Source organism: Octopus bimaculoides, chromosome 19, assembly GCF_001194135.2.
Source record: "Octopus bimaculoides isolate UCB-OBI-ISO-001 chromosome 19, ASM119413v2, whole genome shotgun sequence".
NCBI lineage: Eukaryota > Metazoa > Mollusca > Cephalopoda > Octopoda > Octopodidae > Octopus > Octopus bimaculoides.
Window position 1 is genome coordinate 6,914,417 of NC_068999.1, and position 22,685 is coordinate 6,937,101.

The 22,685-nt window shown below is 37.0% G+C and overlaps 2 protein-coding genes across 2 annotated transcripts in view; one reads left to right on the forward strand and one right to left on the reverse strand.

The window, feature by feature from the left end:
• The window catches only part of LOC106873082 (macoilin), a 76,637-nt gene extending 67,855 nt beyond the window's left edge, over positions 1–8,782 (reverse strand). The window contains exon 1 of the mRNA XM_014920302.2: positions 8,327–8,782. Coding sequence (XP_014775788.2) covers positions 8,327–8,406 — 80 coding nt within the window. The 5' untranslated portion in view covers positions 8,407–8,782. The remainder of the gene's footprint in view (positions 1–8,326) is intronic.
• A 45-nt stretch (positions 8,783–8,827) lies between these two features.
• Positions 8,828–22,685, forward strand: part of LOC106873087 (T-complex protein 1 subunit theta) — a 21,912-nt gene continuing 8,054 nt past the window's right edge. The window contains exons 1-13 of the mRNA XM_014920307.2: positions 8,828–9,069; positions 12,255–12,345; positions 13,501–13,580; positions 14,625–14,756; positions 15,423–15,492; positions 15,743–15,871; positions 16,816–16,877; positions 17,119–17,256; positions 18,197–18,268; positions 18,377–18,550; positions 19,732–19,819; positions 19,927–20,042; positions 20,871–20,942. Of these exons, the coding sequence (XP_014775793.1) occupies positions 9,010–9,069; positions 12,255–12,345; positions 13,501–13,580; positions 14,625–14,756; positions 15,423–15,492; positions 15,743–15,871; positions 16,816–16,877; positions 17,119–17,256; positions 18,197–18,268; positions 18,377–18,550; positions 19,732–19,819; positions 19,927–20,042; positions 20,871–20,942 (1,284 nt within the window). The 5' untranslated portion in view covers positions 8,828–9,009. The remainder of the gene's footprint in view (positions 9,070–12,254; positions 12,346–13,500; positions 13,581–14,624; positions 14,757–15,422; positions 15,493–15,742; positions 15,872–16,815; positions 16,878–17,118; positions 17,257–18,196; positions 18,269–18,376; positions 18,551–19,731; positions 19,820–19,926; positions 20,043–20,870; positions 20,943–22,685) is intronic.

The following is a 22,685-nucleotide window of genomic DNA, read 5'->3' on the forward strand; positions in this document are numbered from 1 at the left end:
GCCCAGTGTGCTAACGATTCTGCCAGCTCACCACGTTATTATATCTACACACACATATCATCATCATCGTCGTCGTTGTTTAATGTCTGCTTTCCATGCTGGCATGGGTTGGACGGTTTGACTGAGAACTGGCAAGCCAGAAGGCTGTACCAGGCTCCAATCTGATCTGGCAAAGTTTCTACAGCTGGATGCCCTTCCTCATGCCAACCACTTCGAGAGTGTAGTGGATGCTTTTTACATGCCACTGGCACGAGGGCCAGTCAGGTGGTACTGACATCAACCACGCTTGAATGGTGCTTTTTACAGGCCACTGGCATGGGAGCCAGTCAGGCAGCACTGGTAATGACCACGCTTAGATGGTGCCACTGGCACAGCAATATATTTTAATGAATGTATATATGTATGCATGTTTCTGTCTCTTCAACTGGATATCATATATTAATTGTAACATGATCACCACCACCATACTAATATGTCACCTTTCATCAATGTGATAACTGGCTTCTGAAAGTGTACTGCTTATGGACCCACTGCCATGGAGTACCTCAACATCCAACATTTAACCATTTTGATACCAACTCACTTGAGACTACCCTTAATTCTATGATAAAAACTTCCTGTTTTAACCCTTTAACATTTAATCCAGCCATACCCGGCCCAAATATTCTACCTGTTTTATGTTTAAACTGGCCAGATCTGGTTTCTCTCACCTACTCTAGAATGTCATTCTAGAAAATTAATTGCTACCTCATCAAAATCTCACAGCTACAAGACAATGCATAATTAATTCAAAACAATGTGAATAAATAAGCATTACCTTCGACAGAATAATGTGAAGGGTTAAAGTGATTTAAATGAAAACATTTCCTCAAATGCCTTATAGAGGCAAAGCTCAATAGATGGTTTCAAGTCTAGACTCATTCCTCCAGTGGCCCAGATATAACTGAAGCCTTCTCAATCCTGAAGTTGATTTTGAAATTTAGGGATCTATACTTGCAGACAAAGCTGTCAAGATATATAAAAGAATCGGCCACATTAAGTCCAACTCCTTGGACATATGTGGTTCCATCCTTGTCCATCCTCGAGCAGATGTAAGCATCATCTTAGTTTTCTTGAGAATTATCATTGCATGTTCAATAGCAGTAGTGGACAGGTTCATCATTTTCTGAATGACTCGTTTTGAGTGAGCCACAAGAACACAATCATCAACATACAACAAATTGTAAACAAGGGTTATAAAAGTGCTCGATTGAGACTTGAAATGATTGAGATTAACCCATCAGCATTTAGGTAACTCTGTCAAATATAATGCTTATCTGTACACTTTGTTTTGTCTTAATCATAGATTATCTTGCAGCTTCAGTATTTTGATTATGTAACAGTTTATTTTTAGAATGACATTGTAGGGCAAGTGTGAGAGGGCAGAGATGGCCAGTTTCAACATAAAACTGATAGAATATTCGGGCCAGATGCAGCCAGTTTAAATTGTTTACGTGTTGTGTGTGATAGTGGACAAAGATGTCTAGACTGGAGCCCTTGAAAATGCATGAGCAATCACCATTAGAAAAAATGACATGGAAAACAAAAAGCTGGCACAAGTACATCCTTCTGGACCACTGGAATCAGATTCTACCAAGTGCTATTTGAGCTGAAGTAGGCCTCCATACCAATATGAAGTTAGACAAACAAACCAACAGACTTAAGTGGCCACCCCAACTCTCTCGAGATTCTCCACAGTGCATATCTATTCATGACAGAATTTAACTACATTCCTCTCACACACTTGTGAAATGCTCCCCTACTCCCTACCCCCGATCTACTGTCCACATTCTCACTTATATTCACCTTATTGTACCTTGAGAGTTTGCTCTGATGCCTACCCTCCCCCCCTACCAAATTTATCTTCTTCCCACTTACTCCCACATGCTATGGGTTAGTCATGTGTCTCCTCTGTAACAATACACCTGCATGTGATCCTCTATCATACTTTATAAAGCCATCCCTTCTCAAATACACCCACCTCCACTTAACCGAGCAACTTCTCTTTTTCTTCTTTTTGTCCTGCAAGTCACTTGGTGGGCTCACTTAGTGCCAGCAACATGATAAAAGCATCCAGTGCACTGTGTAAAGTGGTTGGCATTAGAAAGGGAAACCAGCCATAGAAACCATGCTAAAGTTGACAGTGGAGCTTGATGCAGTCCTGCAGCTCATTGGATCTTGTCAAACTACCCAACTCATGCCAAAAGAAAAAAACAAAGGGTAAAAGGGAAGTCTGGACTGTAACAAATTCTTTTGCAACTGTCTGTGATGCTAAGGATCATATCTGTGGTGCCCCTCCCAAATCTAAATCTACACTGAGGCACTGGGACAATGATGATGGACCATACATAGGTCTACTGTCAATTCAGGTAAAACCTGGTGAATATCTTAACCAACAGTTAGAAGCAAAGAAATACCATAAAAGTTAACACAGTTGAGTTTGACACCTTCTCCCTTGTCCAGTGAAATCAGTGTAGTGTGTCTCCAACCGAGTGGAACTGGTGAACCATTGCCTTCATTGACAGTTACAGTGGTGGCAAGGTCAGCCGTTAAACCAAGCTTGGCAATCTCAGCGGGGACATCATTGGCTCTGTGGAGCTTTTCCTGGCTGCAGCAAGTCTTCTATGAATTCTCATCTATTGTTGATGGATTATGAAAAAAAAAAAAAGATCTGCAAAATACTCCATCAACCTTTTTCAGCAGTAGATCCATCTCTAGAATGGAGAGGAGCAAGTATTTGTTTTGAAGTCCTTTTTCGCTAAGGTGAGTTGAATGTCTATGCATATGCTCAACCATTACCCATTCTTCAGTGTCCTCAGTAAAGTTGGTTTATGGTGCTTCATGTAGTTCTCTGTAATCAGATATTGCTTTCTCAGAAAATTAGAAGCAATTTTAAGAACAGTATGTATACATGCATTTACATATACATCTATTTATATAAACACACATACACGCATTTACATATAGACATAGTTATACATATATTATAAATATACATATACAGTGAAACAGACATGCATATACATATATGTGCATATAGTTATACATACATATGCACATACAGTTATTATACATAGTTATACATACATGTGCACATACAGTTATATATACATGTGCACATACAGTTATACACACATGTGTACATAGTTATACATACATGTGCACATACAGTTATAGATAGGTATATATAAACAAAATGTTATACATACACACATACAGGAATGTTGTCCTGAAAATAGTGCAAAAGTAGGCATAAATCTTTGGTATAGTAATTCTTCCTGTTCATCTCCATTGCAAGCAAACAATGACTTGTCAACAGAAGAACTGTAGTGCACCATCACCAAGTTGACAAAGGAATGGTGCAGGCTGTCCAACATCCACAGAAAGCTATAAGCTGTTTATAGGGACAACACTACTGACAAAAGTAATGTGCTTAGATGGATGAAGACGCTTGACGAAGGGGAAGCTGGGTTTAAGACAAACCATGCAATGGAAGACCACCACTATGACTACTGACACAAATCGCTAGCATGTGGACGAGGCACAATCCTTGAGCTTAGGGAGTCTGCTCTTATTTGATGAAAGAGTACAGACAGGTTTTTTTTTCTTCCTATGTGGTGATAGAGGATGGAAAATGGCTGTTTCTTTATAATACAGAAACAAAGGCTCAGTCCATGGAATGGTGTCACATGTTCTACAAGGCTTAAGAAGCTCAAGAGTCGGTCATGATGAGGGTATCATTTCGCTTGGTACTGGTACATTGAGACATCCAAAAAGCATAGAGAAGCCATCAAGGAAAGAGAGACCAAACAAGAATCTGAAAGCAATACATTCACTAGGACTACCCATATCTGACAACATATCAAGCAATCGGCAAATTCGACTGGCCATAATCCCCTAATCCCCATTCAACCCAGATCTGGACTCCATCTGACTTCCACTCGTTTAGTCCAACGAAGGACAGTCACCAGAGACAATGATCTGATGACACGGACAAAGTGAAAGTAGCTGTGAAGAAGTGGGTACAACATTGCAAATCTGAATCTTTCAAAGAGGGATTGAGAACAGGGTTCAACAACGGCACAAATACACAGCTTGCGACAGAGTTTGTGGAGTATCAGCTTTTTAGAAGGGAAGGACAACTCTATCAATATGTACAGTTTGAACAAACTATTTCAGATAATGAAAAAAGTTATGCTCACTTTTGGGACAAACTGCATATATTCATATACATACAGGGTGCGATGGGTAAATTGTTGCCATTTTATATTTTTAATTTCATGCATGCGCATTGTTTGTTTTTGATTTTGTCAACTACACAGTATAGTAGGGTCAGTTGGGCACCATCTGTGAGAAAAACAGCTCCATGACGCAATTCACTCTGCCAGAAATTAGGAAACAACATGCTGTACTGCTTGGCATTTGCACCGGAAGCTCCAGTACGAACATTTCAGAGTGTTTAGGTGTCAATCTGAGAACCTGTACGAAGAGTGATAAAAATCAAACATCCAGTCAACATCATGGCATTTGGAGTGATCACTAGTGATGGCGGTGTTATGCCTCCACTCATCTTCCCACACAGCCTCAGACTCAATACAGAGACCTACATCAAGTAGTGTGGAGGAGATAATGCTGCCCTGAGTCAAGGGGGTGACTGCTGGAAGACCCTGTGTCTGGCAACAGGACTCTGCACCATGTCACACAAGCAGGAGAACCCAGTCATGGCTGTCAGATAATTTCTGCGACCACATCACCCCTAACATCTGGCCACCTAACTCCCCCAGACTGCAAACCCCTTAATTGTTATGCGTGGAGCGCAGTTGAGCGAGAGACCAACAAAAGTCCTTGTAACACCAAAGATGAACTGAAGACAAGGATTATGGCAGCATTCACCAACTGAAACAAGGAGACCGTTCAGAAGAGTTGCAGGAGATTCCGAAGTCGTCTGGAGGCCATGGTTGAAGCCAATGGCGATTTTATTGAATAAATCTACTCTTTTGTATTTCCAGATAGTTTTATGTTACGTCGGTAAATATATCTGTTAAAATGAGATGTCAGTGTTATTTTCATTTTTGTGTAATTCAGATGACAATTTATTCACCACACCCTGTATATGCACATATATATATATATATATATATATATATATATATATATATATATATATATATATATATATATGTACACACACACACACAGAGAAAAAAGCATTAGGACCATGTAACCCATGCTAGCATGAAAGCCTATGAGTACAATGTGAAATAATGGTTTCAAATTTTGCCACAAGGGCAGCAATTTTGGGGGAGGGGACGAGTCGATTACATTGACCCACCCCCCTCCCCAGTGTTCAACTGGTACTTATTTTATCGACCCCGAAAGGATGAAAGGCAAAGTCGACCGCGGCGGAATTTGAACTCTGAACGTGAAGACGGGCGAAATGTCGCTCAGCAGTATTGCCCAGCGTGCTAACGATTCTGCCATCTCGCCGCCTTTACAATGTGAGATAATGATGTTGCTATATAAACATATACATGAACACACACACATTATGTAAATATATATATTATATACCCGCACATACATATATGCATACACACATATATATATACACGTTGTACACACACATATATATATATATATATACACGCACGAAAATACATACATATAGATATGTATACAATTGTGCGCGCGCTCTGCATTTTTACAGTGGAATCGTTTTTTTGAAATGAGAGGAAGTTGGGGTGGGTGGAAAAAAGTGAGATTTTGTTTGATCTTGTCTCCTAAACCTTGCATGAACAAGAAAGTGAAACGAAATTGGATGTTGTGGTGTTCATGCCTGCTTTTCAACGGGAACCAGCAACGCATATGGAGAGAGAAACCGGCTTGGAAATATGCGAGGTTATTAAACGAAACGAACGTTTATCAACCAGGATTGCCGGGTCGGGGGTAGAAGACATGCAACTGCTCTTAGACAAAATAACAACAATAATAATGGTCTCTAATTTAGAAACCAGCAATTTTGAGGGAAGGGAGTCAGTCGATATCACCGACCAGTATAAGACTGGTACTTTATATATATATATATATATATATATATAATTTCTTCTTTCTACTAGAAGGCACAAGGCCTGAAAATTTCGGGGAAGAGGCCAGTCGATATTATCAATCAGTGTGCGTGACTGGTACTTAGTATGATCGACCCTGAAAGATTAAGTGCTAAGTTGAAATGTGAGATTCGAACTCAGAACAAAAAGAAATATAGCAAAGCAATGTTTCCCTCGACGACGCTCTTAAACGATTTTCTACCAGTCAAGCCCACCTCAATATTACTAACAATCATTTTAAACCAGGCACAATGTATATATCATGTATGAAGAAAATGCACTATCGAATCGGGTCCTTGTATCCGTTGCTGGCAATTTACTTCATCGATGTGAAATAAATGTCAAAAAGCCGAAAATAATTGTGATAATGATTCCTAAAAGAGACAGATACATTCTGAGAGCAGCGGTGGAAATGTCAGTCAAAGTAATTAGACAAACCGTATTTAGTTGGTACTTTTACTTTAATCAATCCCAGAAGGACGAAAGATATACACAGCCAACCTCGGCGAGATTCGAATTTAATAATTAATAACGATGGTAATGATTTGTTATATTTGCCACAAGGGCCCAATATACCGAGGACGATATCAAAGGATAAGATGCAAGACGCGAAAAGATGGGTTCATGTCGATCAAAGGGAGACATTGCAACTATAAGATAACAAAATGATATAAAAATAGGATTAAGTAAACTACATAATTAGTAAATAGGATCCCCAAAAGGCGGGATCATCCACCTAGAGTAGGTAATTCGGGGTGAAAACCTCGCACAAGAAAGAATACCGGATTATTCTGCCATCTCCAAGGCATGGGAAGTGCCATCTTTCCTCCTACTTAATAATCCTTTCTAATATAAGCACAAGGCCTGGAATTCGTGGGGAGGAGGACAGTCGATGGCATCAACCCCAGTAATTAACTGGTTTTTAATTTATTAATCCCGAAAGGATGAAAGGCAAGGTCGACCTCAATGGAATTTGAACTGAGAACATAGCGGTAGATGAAATACCGCTAAGCATTTCGTCCGTTTGCGGTTTAAGGCACAAGGCCTGCAATTTTGAAGGGAGGCGATCTGTCTCCAGTATATCGGCTTCAGGTACCTCACTTACCTTCATTACATTATCCCAAAGAAGAAATGAAAAGCGAAGTATATCTCAGCAGGGTTTGATCTCAGAACATAAAAGGACCAGAAAAAAAAAGAGAAAGAGAGAGATAGAGCAATTGCCAGGCATTTTCCGACGCTTCAACGATTCTGCCAACTAAATAATAATAATCATGATGAAAATGATGATGATGACTTTGTTTCTGAAATTTAAGGGAAAGGGATAAGTCTATTGCATAGACCTAGTGCATGAATGATACTTTATTCTATCGACCCTTGAAATGCAAAGCTGGCCCCGGCAAGATTCCGCCAGCGAAATCCTAATAATAGTAATAATAATAACAGTTTCTAATTTAGGCATAAAACTCGCGGTTTTAAAGGGAGGTGGTTTAGTCGATACCATCAATCCCCCACCACCACCACCACTAGTATTTGGTTGGTACATTTTGTGGGCTCCCGAGGGACGATGAACGAAGCTGACCTCGGTGGGATTCGAACCCAGATCGTTCTGATAAAGCTTTAAATATGTAATGAAAAGGTGAAAAAATAAAGGAAATCTTGAAGTGAAAGCGGTTCACAATATATTCGGGAAATAGCTGAGGTATAAGACATATATATATATATATATATATATATATATATGAAACAAATAAACAAGCATCATGATTGAGGGGGATAGAGGAAAAAAAAGGTATGAAATGTGTAACTGAGGACATATTAAGGAATGCAGATGAAAAATAAAAGGCTTTAGAAAGGGGAAATCGAACAAAGGAGCACCAATAATTTATTAGGGATCGAAATATAGAATTGTAAACATGCGAGTCTCAAAGACTCTTATGTGCCGGTATAATAATAATAATGAAGGGGATGAGGAAGAGGACTAAACAGAATGAAAGAGAAAGAGTTGCCAGAGAAATTAGAAAGACAAAGAGGTAGAAAGAGAGGGACGGGAGAAAGACTAGTAGTAGTGAGTAAGTAGGAGGAAGGGGAGGGCGCTCTTTTTCTGCCATATTGAAAAACTAGCAAATGTTGGTTTATCCTTCGATCAAAGACATTGAGATTGTGTATTTCTGAGAAATGCTTACCTTCCGTAAATGCTATCAGTTATTTTGCTGCGCTTCACCGGGCGCCGCAGTTTGCCACTCTCGGCATTCCGTCTCTTCATATTCCAATACGAACCGATGTTTTCTCTCCTTTCTTTCAAGCGAGCTAGCTTAGAAATGACAAAATAACAACACTGTGTATGCGTATGTGTACGTGTGTGTGTGTGTGTGTGTGTGTGCCTGCCTATGTATGTATATGTGTGTGTTCTAGCGTGTGTGTGTGCGTACTTATTGTAATTGCTTGTTTTTGTTGTTGTTATTTGTCTCTTCAGTTTTTTTTTTTTAATTTGTTAAAATCGTAAATCCTCACATTAAACTCTCAACTAATTTTCCACAAATAAAAATCAAGAATTACGTTAAAAGATAAAACAAAAAACACAAGAAACAAGACAAAAATATATTCCAACGAGACTTGTACGAGATCCTGCCGCGCGTTAGTTTGACGTAAAAACAACCATTCTCAACAGCGTCTATTACAATACGGAAAGTTCCGTAAACCCAGCATTCACTACGTCAATTTACGTACATTTCCGTATCCCGTTTCGTTAAAGATCGTTACTTTCCGTAGTTGCTTCAAGAATATTCCGTATAAATTGCATTTCACCCATCTTTTCTCTTTCTCTCTCCGAAATTCTTCAGCTCTTCGCAATTATTTCCCTCACACCATGGCACTACACGTACCAAAAGCACCCGGCTTCTCTTCTATGTTAAAAGAGGGTGCAAGGGTAAGTTAACGAGTTATTTTCGAGGATTTCACTTTAAAATTTAACACAAAAACTTGAAAGACCATGTGAGCAGTCATTAATTAAATTCCAATTAATGGTGCTTGTCTTGTTTATTTCCTCAGTTTCTTCATTGTTATAATTAATTCTGAACACAATTTTACTCTATGATGTTGCCTCAATTACTTAAAAACATATTTTTACAATAAATTACCACATAAGACCTTAATTAATTAAATAAAAACCGCTTTCTTCCTCTCCCAATGGCCGGGGCGTGATGATAAATACCGCTTTTATAATTAATATCTAAACCATGCGGCCTCTTATTCCCTGTTACTATTAGAATTTCTACCTATTTTTATTTACTACATTTATAGATATGTGTTTTAAATTTTTATAATAATGTCATCTGTTGATTGCATGTTCTTGATTTTGCATGCTGTGTCATCTAAGCGGGTCATAAAGTTACCCATTGATGGAAATTATGAAGGCACCACATGGCATATTACATCTCATATCCATGCTTAACGACTGAACCCCATTTATTAAAAAGACTTTATTTTAAATTTTGTATTCTAACAACGGTACAGCATCTCAGTATATTGTTTAATGTCATCATCATTTACTCTGGTTCTCCCTTCCCCGCCATTTTGCCCTCTTCTTTTTATTTTATTTCGTAACGTTCGCTGACATGAAATATATATATATATATATATATATATATATATACATACACATATAAAATCAAGGGTTCTTTTCGATCAGTCATGAGCAAACAGCGGCTCGTCTGATTAATGAGGCTCGCTTCTTGAAAAAGGTTCCCCCATGCCGGTCCTAGATAGTCTCTTGTCCTGTCCTGCCAGAAATACCAGCCACATCACATCCCACCTTGTCATACACTAAAAAAAAAAAAAAAAAAACATGACACCTTGGATGTTTTAGTTCTAGATAAGGTACTATTCAAGAAGAGTGGTCCCGGTGCGCGCTCTCGCGAATAGTACCCTAGATAATTAGGACGTGATGGTTACGGATGGAACTCTTTTTATAGTGGGTCTGTTCGATCAGGGTTACCCTGATAAACTGGCTAAACAAAAGAAAAAGACCGGCGATATTCTTGGTTATTTTTCACATGAATTTTACCGGGATCAATAAAATGAAGTACCCTTAATATACTGCCGATTATTAAATTTTCTGAAGTCACCGCACCCTTATCTTATAAAATAAGTTATGCTATTTCCGAGGGAAAAGCCATCGCCTCGGTTCTGGCATTTTCTTGCCTGTAATGAAAGTAATTTCGAAAAATGCAGCAATTTTTATGCCAAATATCTCGAAAATGGCTTATAAGATCACCAGTGTTGAGTTATACTAACAGTGGTTACTAATAATTGCTCAAGTTCTTGTATTTCGTCTACTATTTGCACGTGGTTAGTTTTTGACGATACCTAACCGGTTCAGCTCGTCCGTCTTTGGGAGATATGGTTGCCTGTACTATTTCCCCCACTTGTATGAATGAATAACCGCCTGATTTATTCAAAGTTACAGGACTTATAATATTGACCATAGGGTTTTTGAGTTGCTGCGGAGATTGTTTTTGTGTTGTTGTTGAAAGTAAATTAAAGTAGTTGGCGTAAGGAAGGGTTTCTAGACCTGCTTATGCTATTTAATAAATGGGCAAGAAAACGGCGTTAATTTGTCTTTATAAAAGCAATGAATGGTTATATTTAAGCATTTAATTACCTGCTCGCAATTGTAGCAGTTTTCCCTCAAATGATACGTCACCATCTTGAAAAAAAGGTTTAATCGGATAACGTTGTGGAAGAGACAATCTCCAGACACTTAGAAGGGGATGGTTTTTTAAATTTTATTTATTCATTTCTTCCGTTCTAAGATTGATGTTGACATGTCTCCAAAAGACCTTGTCAATTAGAAACCATCTGAGCCTTTCCAAGTCATAGCACCTACATTGTTGTAGTCATCACCATGATTGTCCAAGTAAACTACCTGGCATTGAAATCGTCTATGATAGAACTGATAGAAAGCTCTTCAACTTCACAGACTAAGGAAACGGCCACATTAGTGCAAATTTGTAGTGAAGCCGACAGTCATCCTTTAGGTATTTGATGAAATGCATTTCTATTTTGGACTGAACGTCAATCCTAAGCTATCATGTATTGACCTTCAAGTACTTTCATTCACAATAGATGGAGAGGCTTTCAGAAGTGTTGACCACTTTCCATATTTCTCTTCTAATGCTGACATTGATGGCAAGATTCAGTACAAACTTGACTGTGTTTGAGCAGCCTTTGGATGCTTACTGGTAAGAGTCTTCAAGAACTGAGGTCAAGGCTGATTTGGGCTAAAACAGCAAGAAACATGTGCAAAAGATTCAAATTAAATAACCAAACAACAAAATTTTGCAAAGTTGTGGTGCAATCTCAATATCAAAATGAACATCTAAATTTAATAAGAAAGTCCTTTCCAGTTTATGCAAGTAAGGAATGAATGAAAGAAAGCAAAATGGTTATCACATATTCTATTTTTCAGTTTTACATGCTAGTTCTCTATAGCAGCACTCCGAAGTCTTTGTCCTCTGTTGATTTTTACAAATAAGCTTTTATACAAGTTAAATAAAGACCATTTGTCCTGTTCAGCTCCCTTACAGGGTTACTTGACATTTGTAGATTGTTTAAAAACTGCTACTGTTACTTTTTTTTAAAAAGAAAAAGACACTGACAACATTTGATGAACAAGCATGATTCAGTGAGACAGTTGTTCAACTTTTCTATTGTGTCTGGGGAGAGTCCTCTTTTAATGCCTTATCTAACACACTGATTCGATTTCTACTTGTTTACTCGATTTTTTTTCAAAAATTTTTGTTGTGTCTTGAAACCTCTTCAATAGTCGTCCACGTGTCTACCTATCTATAAACTAGGCTGAGATATACCATATTTAGAGCGATGAAGTACTTTTTAGGTGTGATTAGTTTTGTAGGAGCAAGCCAGTTGCTGGGGGAAAAAAATCAATGAATTTTAGCTGTTTGATCTATAATACCATAGGGTTTAATTTCTCTGTACATTTTTAGATGTTCAAAATAAATATAACGTTTTTGTTTTTTCAGAGTTATTAGTTTTTCTTTCCTGTTCATTAATAATCTGGAAATTAATTTGCATTTAATTTTATTTTAACAGCATTATATGGGCCTTGAAGAAGCTATCTACAGAAATATTGATGCTTGTAAAGAGATAGCGAAAACAACAAGATCTGCTTATGGTCCTCATGGTAAGGTGTCATACAATTTTCCTATGCTTTGAAAAGAACTGGCCAACTTGAATGGTAGACCTAATTGTCTTTCTGGTCAGCATAACCATCTAGCTTTTTGGTACACAGTATTGGGGGCATTTGTGTTGATTATTTACTCTCTGGATAACTTTGTCATCCATTCTTGAAGGCTTTGGGGTTCATAGGTATTGCCTTTCTTTCTGTGATAAAATTGTCCTTACACAGTATTATTTTGTAGTGTTTGGCGTTAGGAAGGGCATCCAGCTGTAGAAACTCTGCCAAATCAGATTGGAGCCTGGTGTAGCCATATGGTTTCACCAGTCCTCAGTCAAATCGTCCAACCCATGCTAGCATGGAAAGCGGACGTCAAACGATGATGATGATGTTTCTGTAATCTTTGATTTGCCTGTTGCAGAGTTCCTAAAATGACAGGTTTGTGCTATATGGGGAGGCGGTAGCAAGTCAGTGATAGTTATGACTGTTGATATGAAACTAATACTGGTCTATGTGTGCGTGGTTGTGTATGCACTGAGACATGTACAGAATGTCATGGTGAGGATTGTAGTATGGAATTTTATGATAGTCATGGTAATATGCTTAGTCCAACCCATTACCAGCATGGAAAAACCAGATGTCAAAATAAATATGAGGTATCATTGTCAGAAACATGATATATAATCAGAAACTGTAATTGATTTAAGAGAAATTTCGTGACTAAAGCTTTTTTAAAATATGCAAAAGGAGCTTTGATTACAGCCATCTGCCTTAAATTCATCCTTCTGAACATTACTGATGAATACCTGATATTGGGGAATTCCCTTTTGCTATCATGAGGCTTTTTTGGAGCTGGATTTTTTTATAGGGAGCATGCCCTTGCTTACCCCGACCTCGGTTTCCAGGCACGAATGGTCCCGAGACCAAGGCTTCTATCATGATTTTTAAGAAATGTGGTGGTTAACTAACTCTGGAACGCAGGGACGTTCCTCCCTGAGACCTTTCGGAGCCTTCTACCTAATTGAGATCAGATTTTGTTGGTTCTTGACGAAAGAGAAAAAAATAAGCATTTGAATTTCAAATTATATTAATATTTGACATTTTGCATATTTATTAGCTTTTCCTCTTTAAAAATTTTTTTTTTTTTTTTTACTTTTGCAGGTCAGAATAAAATGATCATTAACCACATTGAGAAACTATTTGTCACCAATGATGCTGCTACAATTCTTAATGAGCTATCTGTAAGTTGTAGAACAATGTTTGAAATTAATATTCTTAAATGCCTAATGAAATTAGTGCAGAAGGCCTTATGAGTGTATTTGGTAGATGGAAACTGAAAAAAGCCTGTTATGTGTGTCTGTTTGTCCTCCCATCATCGCTTGACAACCTATATTGGTGTGTTTATGTCCCTGTAACTTAGCGGTTAGGCAAAAGGGACTGATAGAATAAGTATGGAGATCTATTTGACTGAAGGCAGTGCTCCAGCATGGCTGTGGATAAATGACTGAAACAAGTAAAAGAATAAAGAATAAATTCCTAATAATATTTAACTGTTTATTAGGGTCCAGTAGAGTAAAATAGAAATCATAAGGGGTCTACAGGCAAAAAATAGTTGGAAACCACTGATTAATTCTTTCTTTTATTTTTAGAATAGCATTGTAGGGTAGGTGTGAGAGGCCAGTCTGAACATCAAACAGGTAGAATATTTGGACTGGATGTGACCAAGTTAAATGCTAAGGAGTTAACCTGTGCTTTTAATAATTGAAAAGTTAACTCCCTTCGTGGATTGAGATTGATCGCTGAAAACACTGTCTTTAAAAGAAATGCTGTAACTAATGGTAACCTGAAAAGTGTGGATATCTATTTCCAAGTTAGCTGGATTTAGAGGCAAGTTGTATGGTTTGCTTAGACTGATATCAATAAATTATTGATCTTACTGCTCTAGACCAGTGTTTCGGATGTGGCGTACTGGCAGATTTTTTTTTTCTCCAATGTACCAGGGACTGGTAATATTTCTTAGTAATATTAATTTATAGCGGAAATAATATATATAATGAATATAATAAAAGTTGATATTTTTTTTAATCTCAATTTATTTTGTAAACAAATACAGTATTACATAAACATTTTATAATGTTTGTTTCTTTTCTGGAAACTCACTGCGGACCACCACTTTGAGTAGCACTGGTCTAGACTATATCACCTTACGCAGTTGGCTGTATTCAGTTTGAAATCTGTCCATGTTTTACAGTGATATTTTGTATCTTTCATTTTCTTCCTTTCAGGTTCAACACCCAGCTGCCAAGATGCTGGTGATGGCTAGTCAGCAACAAGAACAAGAATGTGGTGATGGTACAAATGCTGTTCTGATTCTGGCTGGTTCCTTCCTGGAACACGCTGAAGAACTACTTCGCATGGTAAGCTCTGCGTGAACATTTCTTTCAGCAGATACATCATATTCTTGGGTATATAAGGCACACCCCAATTTCCACAGACCTAATCTACAAAAAAGTAAAGAAAACTGCAACTAACCCTGAATCCCCTAACTAAATGTTTGGTACACTTTTGTGTATAGGAACCATGGAAATTTAGACTGATAACTCTTTGGTAAGCTATTTATAGTAGGCTACGTTTCACTATATACCTTCACACTACCAAATATCATGACCGACCAAGTCTAGCCAAAACCTGACCTTCAGCATATAAGGCACAGGGTAACTTTTGGGGGTAATGTTTTGGATAAAAGTGCACCTTGTATGCCAGAAAATATGACAAAATCTCATTCCACTATATTGTGTGTGTGTTTGTTTTTTGTTTTTATTCTCCAGATTAATAGGTTTATCTTTCTCCATGTAATTTGAAGAGGCATATCTGAAGCCATGATGCTTCTTCACTGACTACGTAGCCACACAGTTTAGGGTCCCCCCCCCCCTTGTATTGTCATTGTTTTATCCTTGAGCGAGGTGCATAGCTTCATACTTAGTTTGCTTGCATGTGCTACTACTCCGTCCTTGTATAAGTAATCATTTATGTATGTATGTATAGAGTTTCCTTAATTAGTTTCCAATCTCTTCTTTTTGTAGGGTTTGTCTGTACCTGAAGTAATTGAGGGCTATGAGATTGCTTATGCTAAAGCTGTAGAATACTTACCAGGTATGGCTTACTATCTTGTTGCTTTTCCTTGCTTTTACAACTTTTATCTGATGTAATGACTTGTAGCAAAAGCTTCCCATTTATTTTCATTAAAAAGAGAAAGAAAGAAATTAAGCATTTTATTTTACAAAACTGAGGGTTTTTTTTCATAAACTACATACTGAAGGTTTGTTTGCATTGCCGGTTGTAATTTCGATCTGTTATCTTTTAGTAAATCTTACATTATTTTTTTTATTTTTTCCTTTTTCAGATCTTGTTGTTGGGCAAGTTAAAGATCTAAGAAACAGAGAAGAAGTCAGAAAAATAGTTCGTTCTGCTGTTATGAGCAAACAATACGGTAGCGAAGATTTCTTAGCAGATCTGATAACTGATGCTTGTAGTGAGTATTTTTCACTTTTATGTCCAAATTTCATTTTAGTCAAGATGTTATAACCTACCTATATGTTGTTCTGAAGTTATCCTAATCCATGTTATTTAAACTCTTTAGCATTTCAGATTACTCTTGTCAAATGTAAAGCTTTTTCATTCACATTGCTTTTAATTAATCATGCATTATCTGATAGCTTCGGAATTTTGATGTGATAATATATATTTTTAGAATGGCATTGAAAGGTAGGTGTGATAGGCTGGTTTAAATGCTAAAAGGTTAATTAAACACTTATGTAGCTAAACTCATTTAATGATTGAAACGGTAAGCAACAGAATTATTCTGACAGACAGCCTTCTGTAATTACTGTCTCGACACAGTAGTACTAGAGATTGGGATTCTTTGAAAACCAATCCTTATTAGGATGGAACTCGTGACTTGACACTTTGGAGACATTGAAGAAACAATACTGATCTAATCATACAACTCATGAGTACAGTTAAATTAATTTACTGAAACGTTTGTTTCCAAAGCCTTTCCAGATAATTGATTTTTCTAGGCCATGGTTGGTCACTTTGGTCGCCTCACCTTAAATATTAAATGAAATATAGGTACCTGCATCATAAGTATCAATTAGTGCAGATTATAAGTTCTTGACTGTATCCGTAAAGTTTTTGAATCTGTATCAAGAACGATAACTATTGATAGATGAAATTAGCTTTGGTCATTTCACCATAGTACATGTACCAGATGTACATGGTTGAGCTCAAATCTACTTGACCATATTTGACATTAAATTTGTTAATTTATGAATAAGACCATTCAAAGTATTCATTTTAATGTAGTGTATGACGGGTTTTTGTAAATAGTGTCACATGTACCTTGCAAAATTAAATGTCAACTGAATTTGTGAGTTATGTATCACATGAGTAAATAATATTTTACTTCAATTTCAGCTGGAATATTATCCATGAAAAATACTTTCAATGTTGATAATGTCAGAGTCTGCAAGATTCTGGTAAGATTTTCTTCACTTTGTTTTCATTTCTATATTTCTTCATCAGTAGCTTTGCTGATTGCTTTGGAACCTTCTATTTTGTTAATTGTGTAATTTTAATTATTTGCGCAAGAAAATGTTTTATGAATTAAAACTACTGATATTTTAAAAAAATAGCAGTTTTGTGTCAAAATCTTTCTAGTTTTTTAACACCTTAAAGTAAATTTGTAGTTTCTATATGTAAGTCTTTCTCTGTTCTTAGGGTTGTAGTATGATGAATTCCAGTGTGCTTCAAGGAATGGTTTTCAAGCGTGCAGTTGAAGGTGATATCACTAAAGCAGAGAAATGCAAAATAGTTATCTATTCCTGCCCATTAGATTCTTTGCAAACAGAAACTAAGGTAAGAGTGACCCTTTTTTTTTTTTTTTATACACCTCCCACTAACAATACAATTGATAAGTACATTCTCCCTCTTTCTTTTTTTAAAATCTAATTCTGTCTTTTGTGACTGTTAGCATGGATCTTTCTCAAAATATTTGGTTTAGGACTTTATATTTGAGAATTAGCATCCAGGTGCAGTCAAACAGTCAAATGACTTACACAAGTGAAAGATTATAATATACTAGAGTGAGCTGATTCTTTCGGGCTTTTTTTTTCTTGTAAGTTTTAGGTATTTTCATAATTCAAATTTCATTAAAGCAGTTCAAAATTTTTACTTAACGTTTTTACAAATGTTTGTAGCAAGTAATTTGTGACAAGAACCACCAAAACCATGGGGTAGGCAGTCCTCTGGTAATTGGCGGAGTGAAAATACTTGTGGCCAAACATTTCTAAGTTTAAGGCAGGCAGGCTATGAATTTTTTTCAGAAGTCTCCTGCTATATGACAAATAGGTTCATTTCGATTCAAGTACAAACCTTTTTGCTCACTTTAACATGAAAGGCTGGTGTTTTTATTTATAAAATGACTATTATCACCTGCACTTTAGATTTTATTATTGATGTGGATTTCTTTCAGCAATAATATTACATTGAAGAAGTTTTAAATGCTAATAAGCTCTCATTTGAGCAATAATTTATTCCACAACAAACGTTTGGTTTGCAATTATTTGTTAAATTTATTTCACTAAATTTTCTACTTAGCCATCTGACTACATACCTACCCAGCAATCTATCTACTTACTCATCTCCTTCCACATGTGTTTAGTCTCTCCATCTACCTTTCTATTTGTGTAAATCCTTACCTGTCTTTGTCACCTCATCTGTCAATGCAATTGAGCGTTAAAACCTAAACCAACAATTCCATAAGAAAGTTTTACTAATTTCATCCATTTCTTAACAGGGAACTGTCCTGATAAAAACTGCCGAAGAATTGCTGAATTTTAGCAAAGGTGAAGAGGACCAAATGGAAAGGGTTAGTTTGTGTTTTCTTCTGGTAGATTATGGTGTTATTTGCTTTCTGTTTGTTTCTTTCCCCCTAATATTTTCCTGAGGTATCTAATTGCATATATTTTCATTTCAGCATATTCAATCCATTGCTGAATCTGGTGTTAATGTGATTGTTACCGGTGGTAAAGTTGGTGAACTTAGTCTCCATTATTGCAACAAATATAACTTGCTAGTCGTTCGTCTTTTATCCAAATTTGATCTTAGAAGACTAGCTCGTTCTGTATCAGCAACTGTCCTCCCCAAAGTTGTAAGTAAACAGTTTTTCTAATATTAATCTCTTCATAATAATAATAATAATAATAGTAATAGCTGATATGAATATTGGTTAGTTAGATTGATTCTCTGATCACACTTTCCACCATGCAGAGAGAAAGAGTAAGCATTTGAGGTGCTAGATGAGTGTACAAACTAAGGCTTGGTGGCAGGCACTGAGTAAATGTCCCCATGTTAACAAAGTATTACTTAGAAAGTTAACCGTCATATGACCAATAAGACTTAACTATGCCTGTTTTAATCTTGATTACAAAGTAATTGTGCTGATCAAAATAGCCTGATTTAGAGGTGTCTTTATATAATTCTTGATGCTTTCATCAACAAAAGAAAATAACAAACTCTCCACAAGGCAAGCACACAGCAGGAGAGCTCTTCAGAGGAAGAACTCCCATCCAACAAGTGTTTCTGCCCTTATACCTGATGCCCTGCAGGAGTCAGGCCCACTTGGGTCATGACTCTTGTGTGTCCTGCTGCTGCTTTCCAAAATCCTGTCTCCAGCAGGATTTGAACCTGGGTGGTTGTTTTTGTGAACTTGTGCTCCCAGGTCTGTGTTTCAGTCGACTCTGACTGACAAAGCAACCAGTTCTCTTCTTCCTTATATTCCTGTGAATAACTAATGGAATCCATAATTAGGTCTATTAGTCATTTCTAGACTAACTTAAAAATTCTAAAGCATTTAGTTTCCGATACCAGTGTTGTCAGTGGTCAAAGCAGATGCTGTAGAAGTAAAGCTGGTGCCTGTTTTATTAGGTGCGGGCATGGCTATGTGGTTAAGAAATTCACTATATGGTTTCAGGTTTGGTCTTGCTGCGAGGCACCTTGGGCAAGGCTGACCAATGCTTTGTGAGTGAATTTGGTTAATGGAAATAAGTACTGGGGTCAAATTGACTAAACCATTCCATCAGCTGCTCTGCATGGCTGTAGTCCACTGATTGAATCAAAAGACAAGTCTGGACTTCAGATTTTAATTTTAGTTATGTCCACTTCAAAGAACATCTTTTCGTACTTAATCCACCTCAAAATTATGGCATTTTATTAATAAAATAAATTGACTGTTTGGGAATATGTTAGTGGCTCATTTGAGAAACTTGCAATGTTAGAATATATATTTTATAGTACACCTGACATATTTAATTATGCTATTTTCTATTCTAGACTGTTCCAACCACTGAAGAGATGGGGTATTGTGACCATGTTTATGTAGATGAAATTGGAGAAACTGCTGTTGTGATATTTAAACAAGGTGAGTAGGACACCTGCATTTTATTTCTTAATTATTGATAATGATTGATGCACTTATTAGCCTGATTGTTTATTTTTATTCCATTTTTTTTCTCTCTCTGATTTTAGAGAAGGAAGACACTGCAGTCTCTACAATTGTAGTCAGGGGTTCGTCTGACAATATTGTAGATGATATTGAAAGATGTATTGATGATGGTGTCAACACATTCAAAGCTATGACAAAGGTAAGGGCTGAAACATTAGTTGTTATATCGGTCCTGTAGTGCCTTCTATTAATTACTCCCCCCGATTCTGTTGGAAGCTAGAGATTTTCATAAGATGCTGTTAGCCAAGTACTATTATTTAAGGAAAGAAAAACAGGAATGTATGTATATAAACTATTGCATGAATTTGGGTGAAATTTGTTGATAGCATTATAATGACTAATATACATTGAAGATGTAGTTTTAACCTGTTATTTCACTTTCATTTACCAAGTAGTTTGAATGCAGATAAGTCAGTTTTTAAGTTTTTTTCCGGGGATGGGGTATACATTTCTGAAGGTGCATGGCTTAGTGGTTAGGGTGTTTGGCTCAAGGTCATGAGTTCAATTCCTGGCAGCACATTGTGTCCTTGAAGAAGACACTCAGTTTCACAAAAGTGATTAGTACCTGTAAATCGAATGGGTCGCAATCTGTGTCACACTGAATCTCTTTGAAAATACCTGAAAGGTATATGTGTCTGGAGTACCCAGCCACTTGCATGTTGATTTCACAAGCAGGCTGTTCTCTTCATCGGGTCAACTGCAACACTTGTTCTCAGAACTGATGGAGAGCCCCGCTCTTCTGTTAAGTTTCGTATACATCTGGAATCAGAAATATAAACTGTAGTGATACAGAAAAATACTTTCTGTAAACCAAATATGATTAATGGTCTGTGAGGACAAAGATTGAAAACTATGGCACTATTTTATACACATCTGTGATTGTGGACATTTAGTTTGTGTACCATTGTACATTGTTGTAAAATAGTGTTTTTATTAATATTATGTGATATTGCATATTTTATTGCAGGATAGTAGATTGGTTGCTGGTGGAGGTGCAGTGGAAATTGAACTGGCTAAAAGAATTACTACTTTTGGTGAGGTAAGTCAAATCAGTTGAATTGTACTAAAATTTAATTTATAGCTGTTAATATAAAATATATATACATACACACACACAAACACTCACGTACTATATGGCAACCATGGCTGTGCGGTTAAAAAGCCTGCTTCCTAATCATATGGTCTTGAGTTCAATCTCACTGCATGACACCTTGTGAATAGGAGTTTGGTACAGAAAATGGTTTCGTCTTTTAGACATTTCTAGACAGCTGCTTGCACATGAAGGATGGAGCTATGTTAATTTCATGAGCAGGTTGTTCTGTTGATCAGATTAACTGGAAACCTTGTAGGCAATGAAGTGCCAGTCTTTTTTATTTGTTTGTTCCATTGACATGATAACAATAGCCAGATCTGGGCTATTTTCTTCTCCAGTACTAATGAAAGCAACATAAGATATCTTGTGTATGCTGTGTGATCTCTTGTTGCACACTGGTCTTTCTGGCTATGGAAATCACATTTTAGATCACTAATTCTGTTTTGTTTCAAGTCTTATTCAATGAGGATGATAACAATTCTTTCATAAGATTCTGGATGTGGGTTTTCTAACTGTTCAACATGCTTCCCCAAATGTTGCCGTTCATTACAGCCAGGACTTTCTCTTTGGTATTGGTTCGAGTAATGTGACTGTTGCCATGATGATTCCCATGTTGGATTCCCCTTCTGATTTGATATGGAGACATTCAACTTTCTGATAACTGCAACAGTTTGTGTGTATGTGTATTTCTCTTTTTATATAAGTGGAGACAAATGGTTTAATGGTTAGGGTGTTTGGCTCATGGTCGTAGGTTCAATTCCCAGCAGCATGTTGTGTCCTTGAGCAAGACACTTTATTTCACGTTGCTCTAGTCTACTCAGCTGGCAAAAGTGAGTTGTGTTCTAGATTCAAAGGACCGGCCTTGTTGCATTCTGCTTCATGCTGAATCCGAAAAATATGTTAAAGGTATGCGTGTCTGTGGAGTGCTCAACCACCTGCATGTTGCTTTCATAAACAGTCTGTTCTGTTGATTTGATCGACTGCAACCCTTACCTTAACCAACAGAGTACCAGTCATATAGGTATAATGATTGTGGTGACTGACTTCATTGGATATCTGATGAAAGCTAATAGGTTGAAACATCGGAGTCACTGTTGCCAATCTTCCAGTGAAACGATATAAATACAAAAAATGGAACAAAAACGCCATGGAGGACGATAAAACATTCGGACAGATAGATGACCTGAAGGTGGACAAGAGAAACAACAATTAGGACAGGCAAAAAACAATGGGTGGCCTTCTTTCCTCAGTCAAGTTACCAGAAGTCCTTACTGTTTCGGGCAGTTACACTTGAGACAATTCGATCTGGTTGCCCCCAATAAAGTTAAGACCATTAGATTTTTTTGTCAGAAAGTTAGCGAATGTGTATGGTATGTTCTCATGGGTATTTATGTATAGATGCTGGCAGGGCTGGGGTTATTTAAAAAGTTGGCTTTAATTTCTCTCTTTTCTCTTTCTCCTCGTTGAGGTCATCTGTTGTTAACGTTAAATATGATGATGATTATATGGATTCCCCTTCTGACTTCTATGGAGATGTTCCATTTTCTGATTACTGGCAACAGTGTATGGCATGTGTGTGTGTGTACTAAGAAATGAGTCTTTTGTCATCTAAAAACAAATGTGATGAATGAACAGTCTACTTGGGGATGACTGCCCAGTTGCAAAACAATGCCTAAAATGTATTCATCC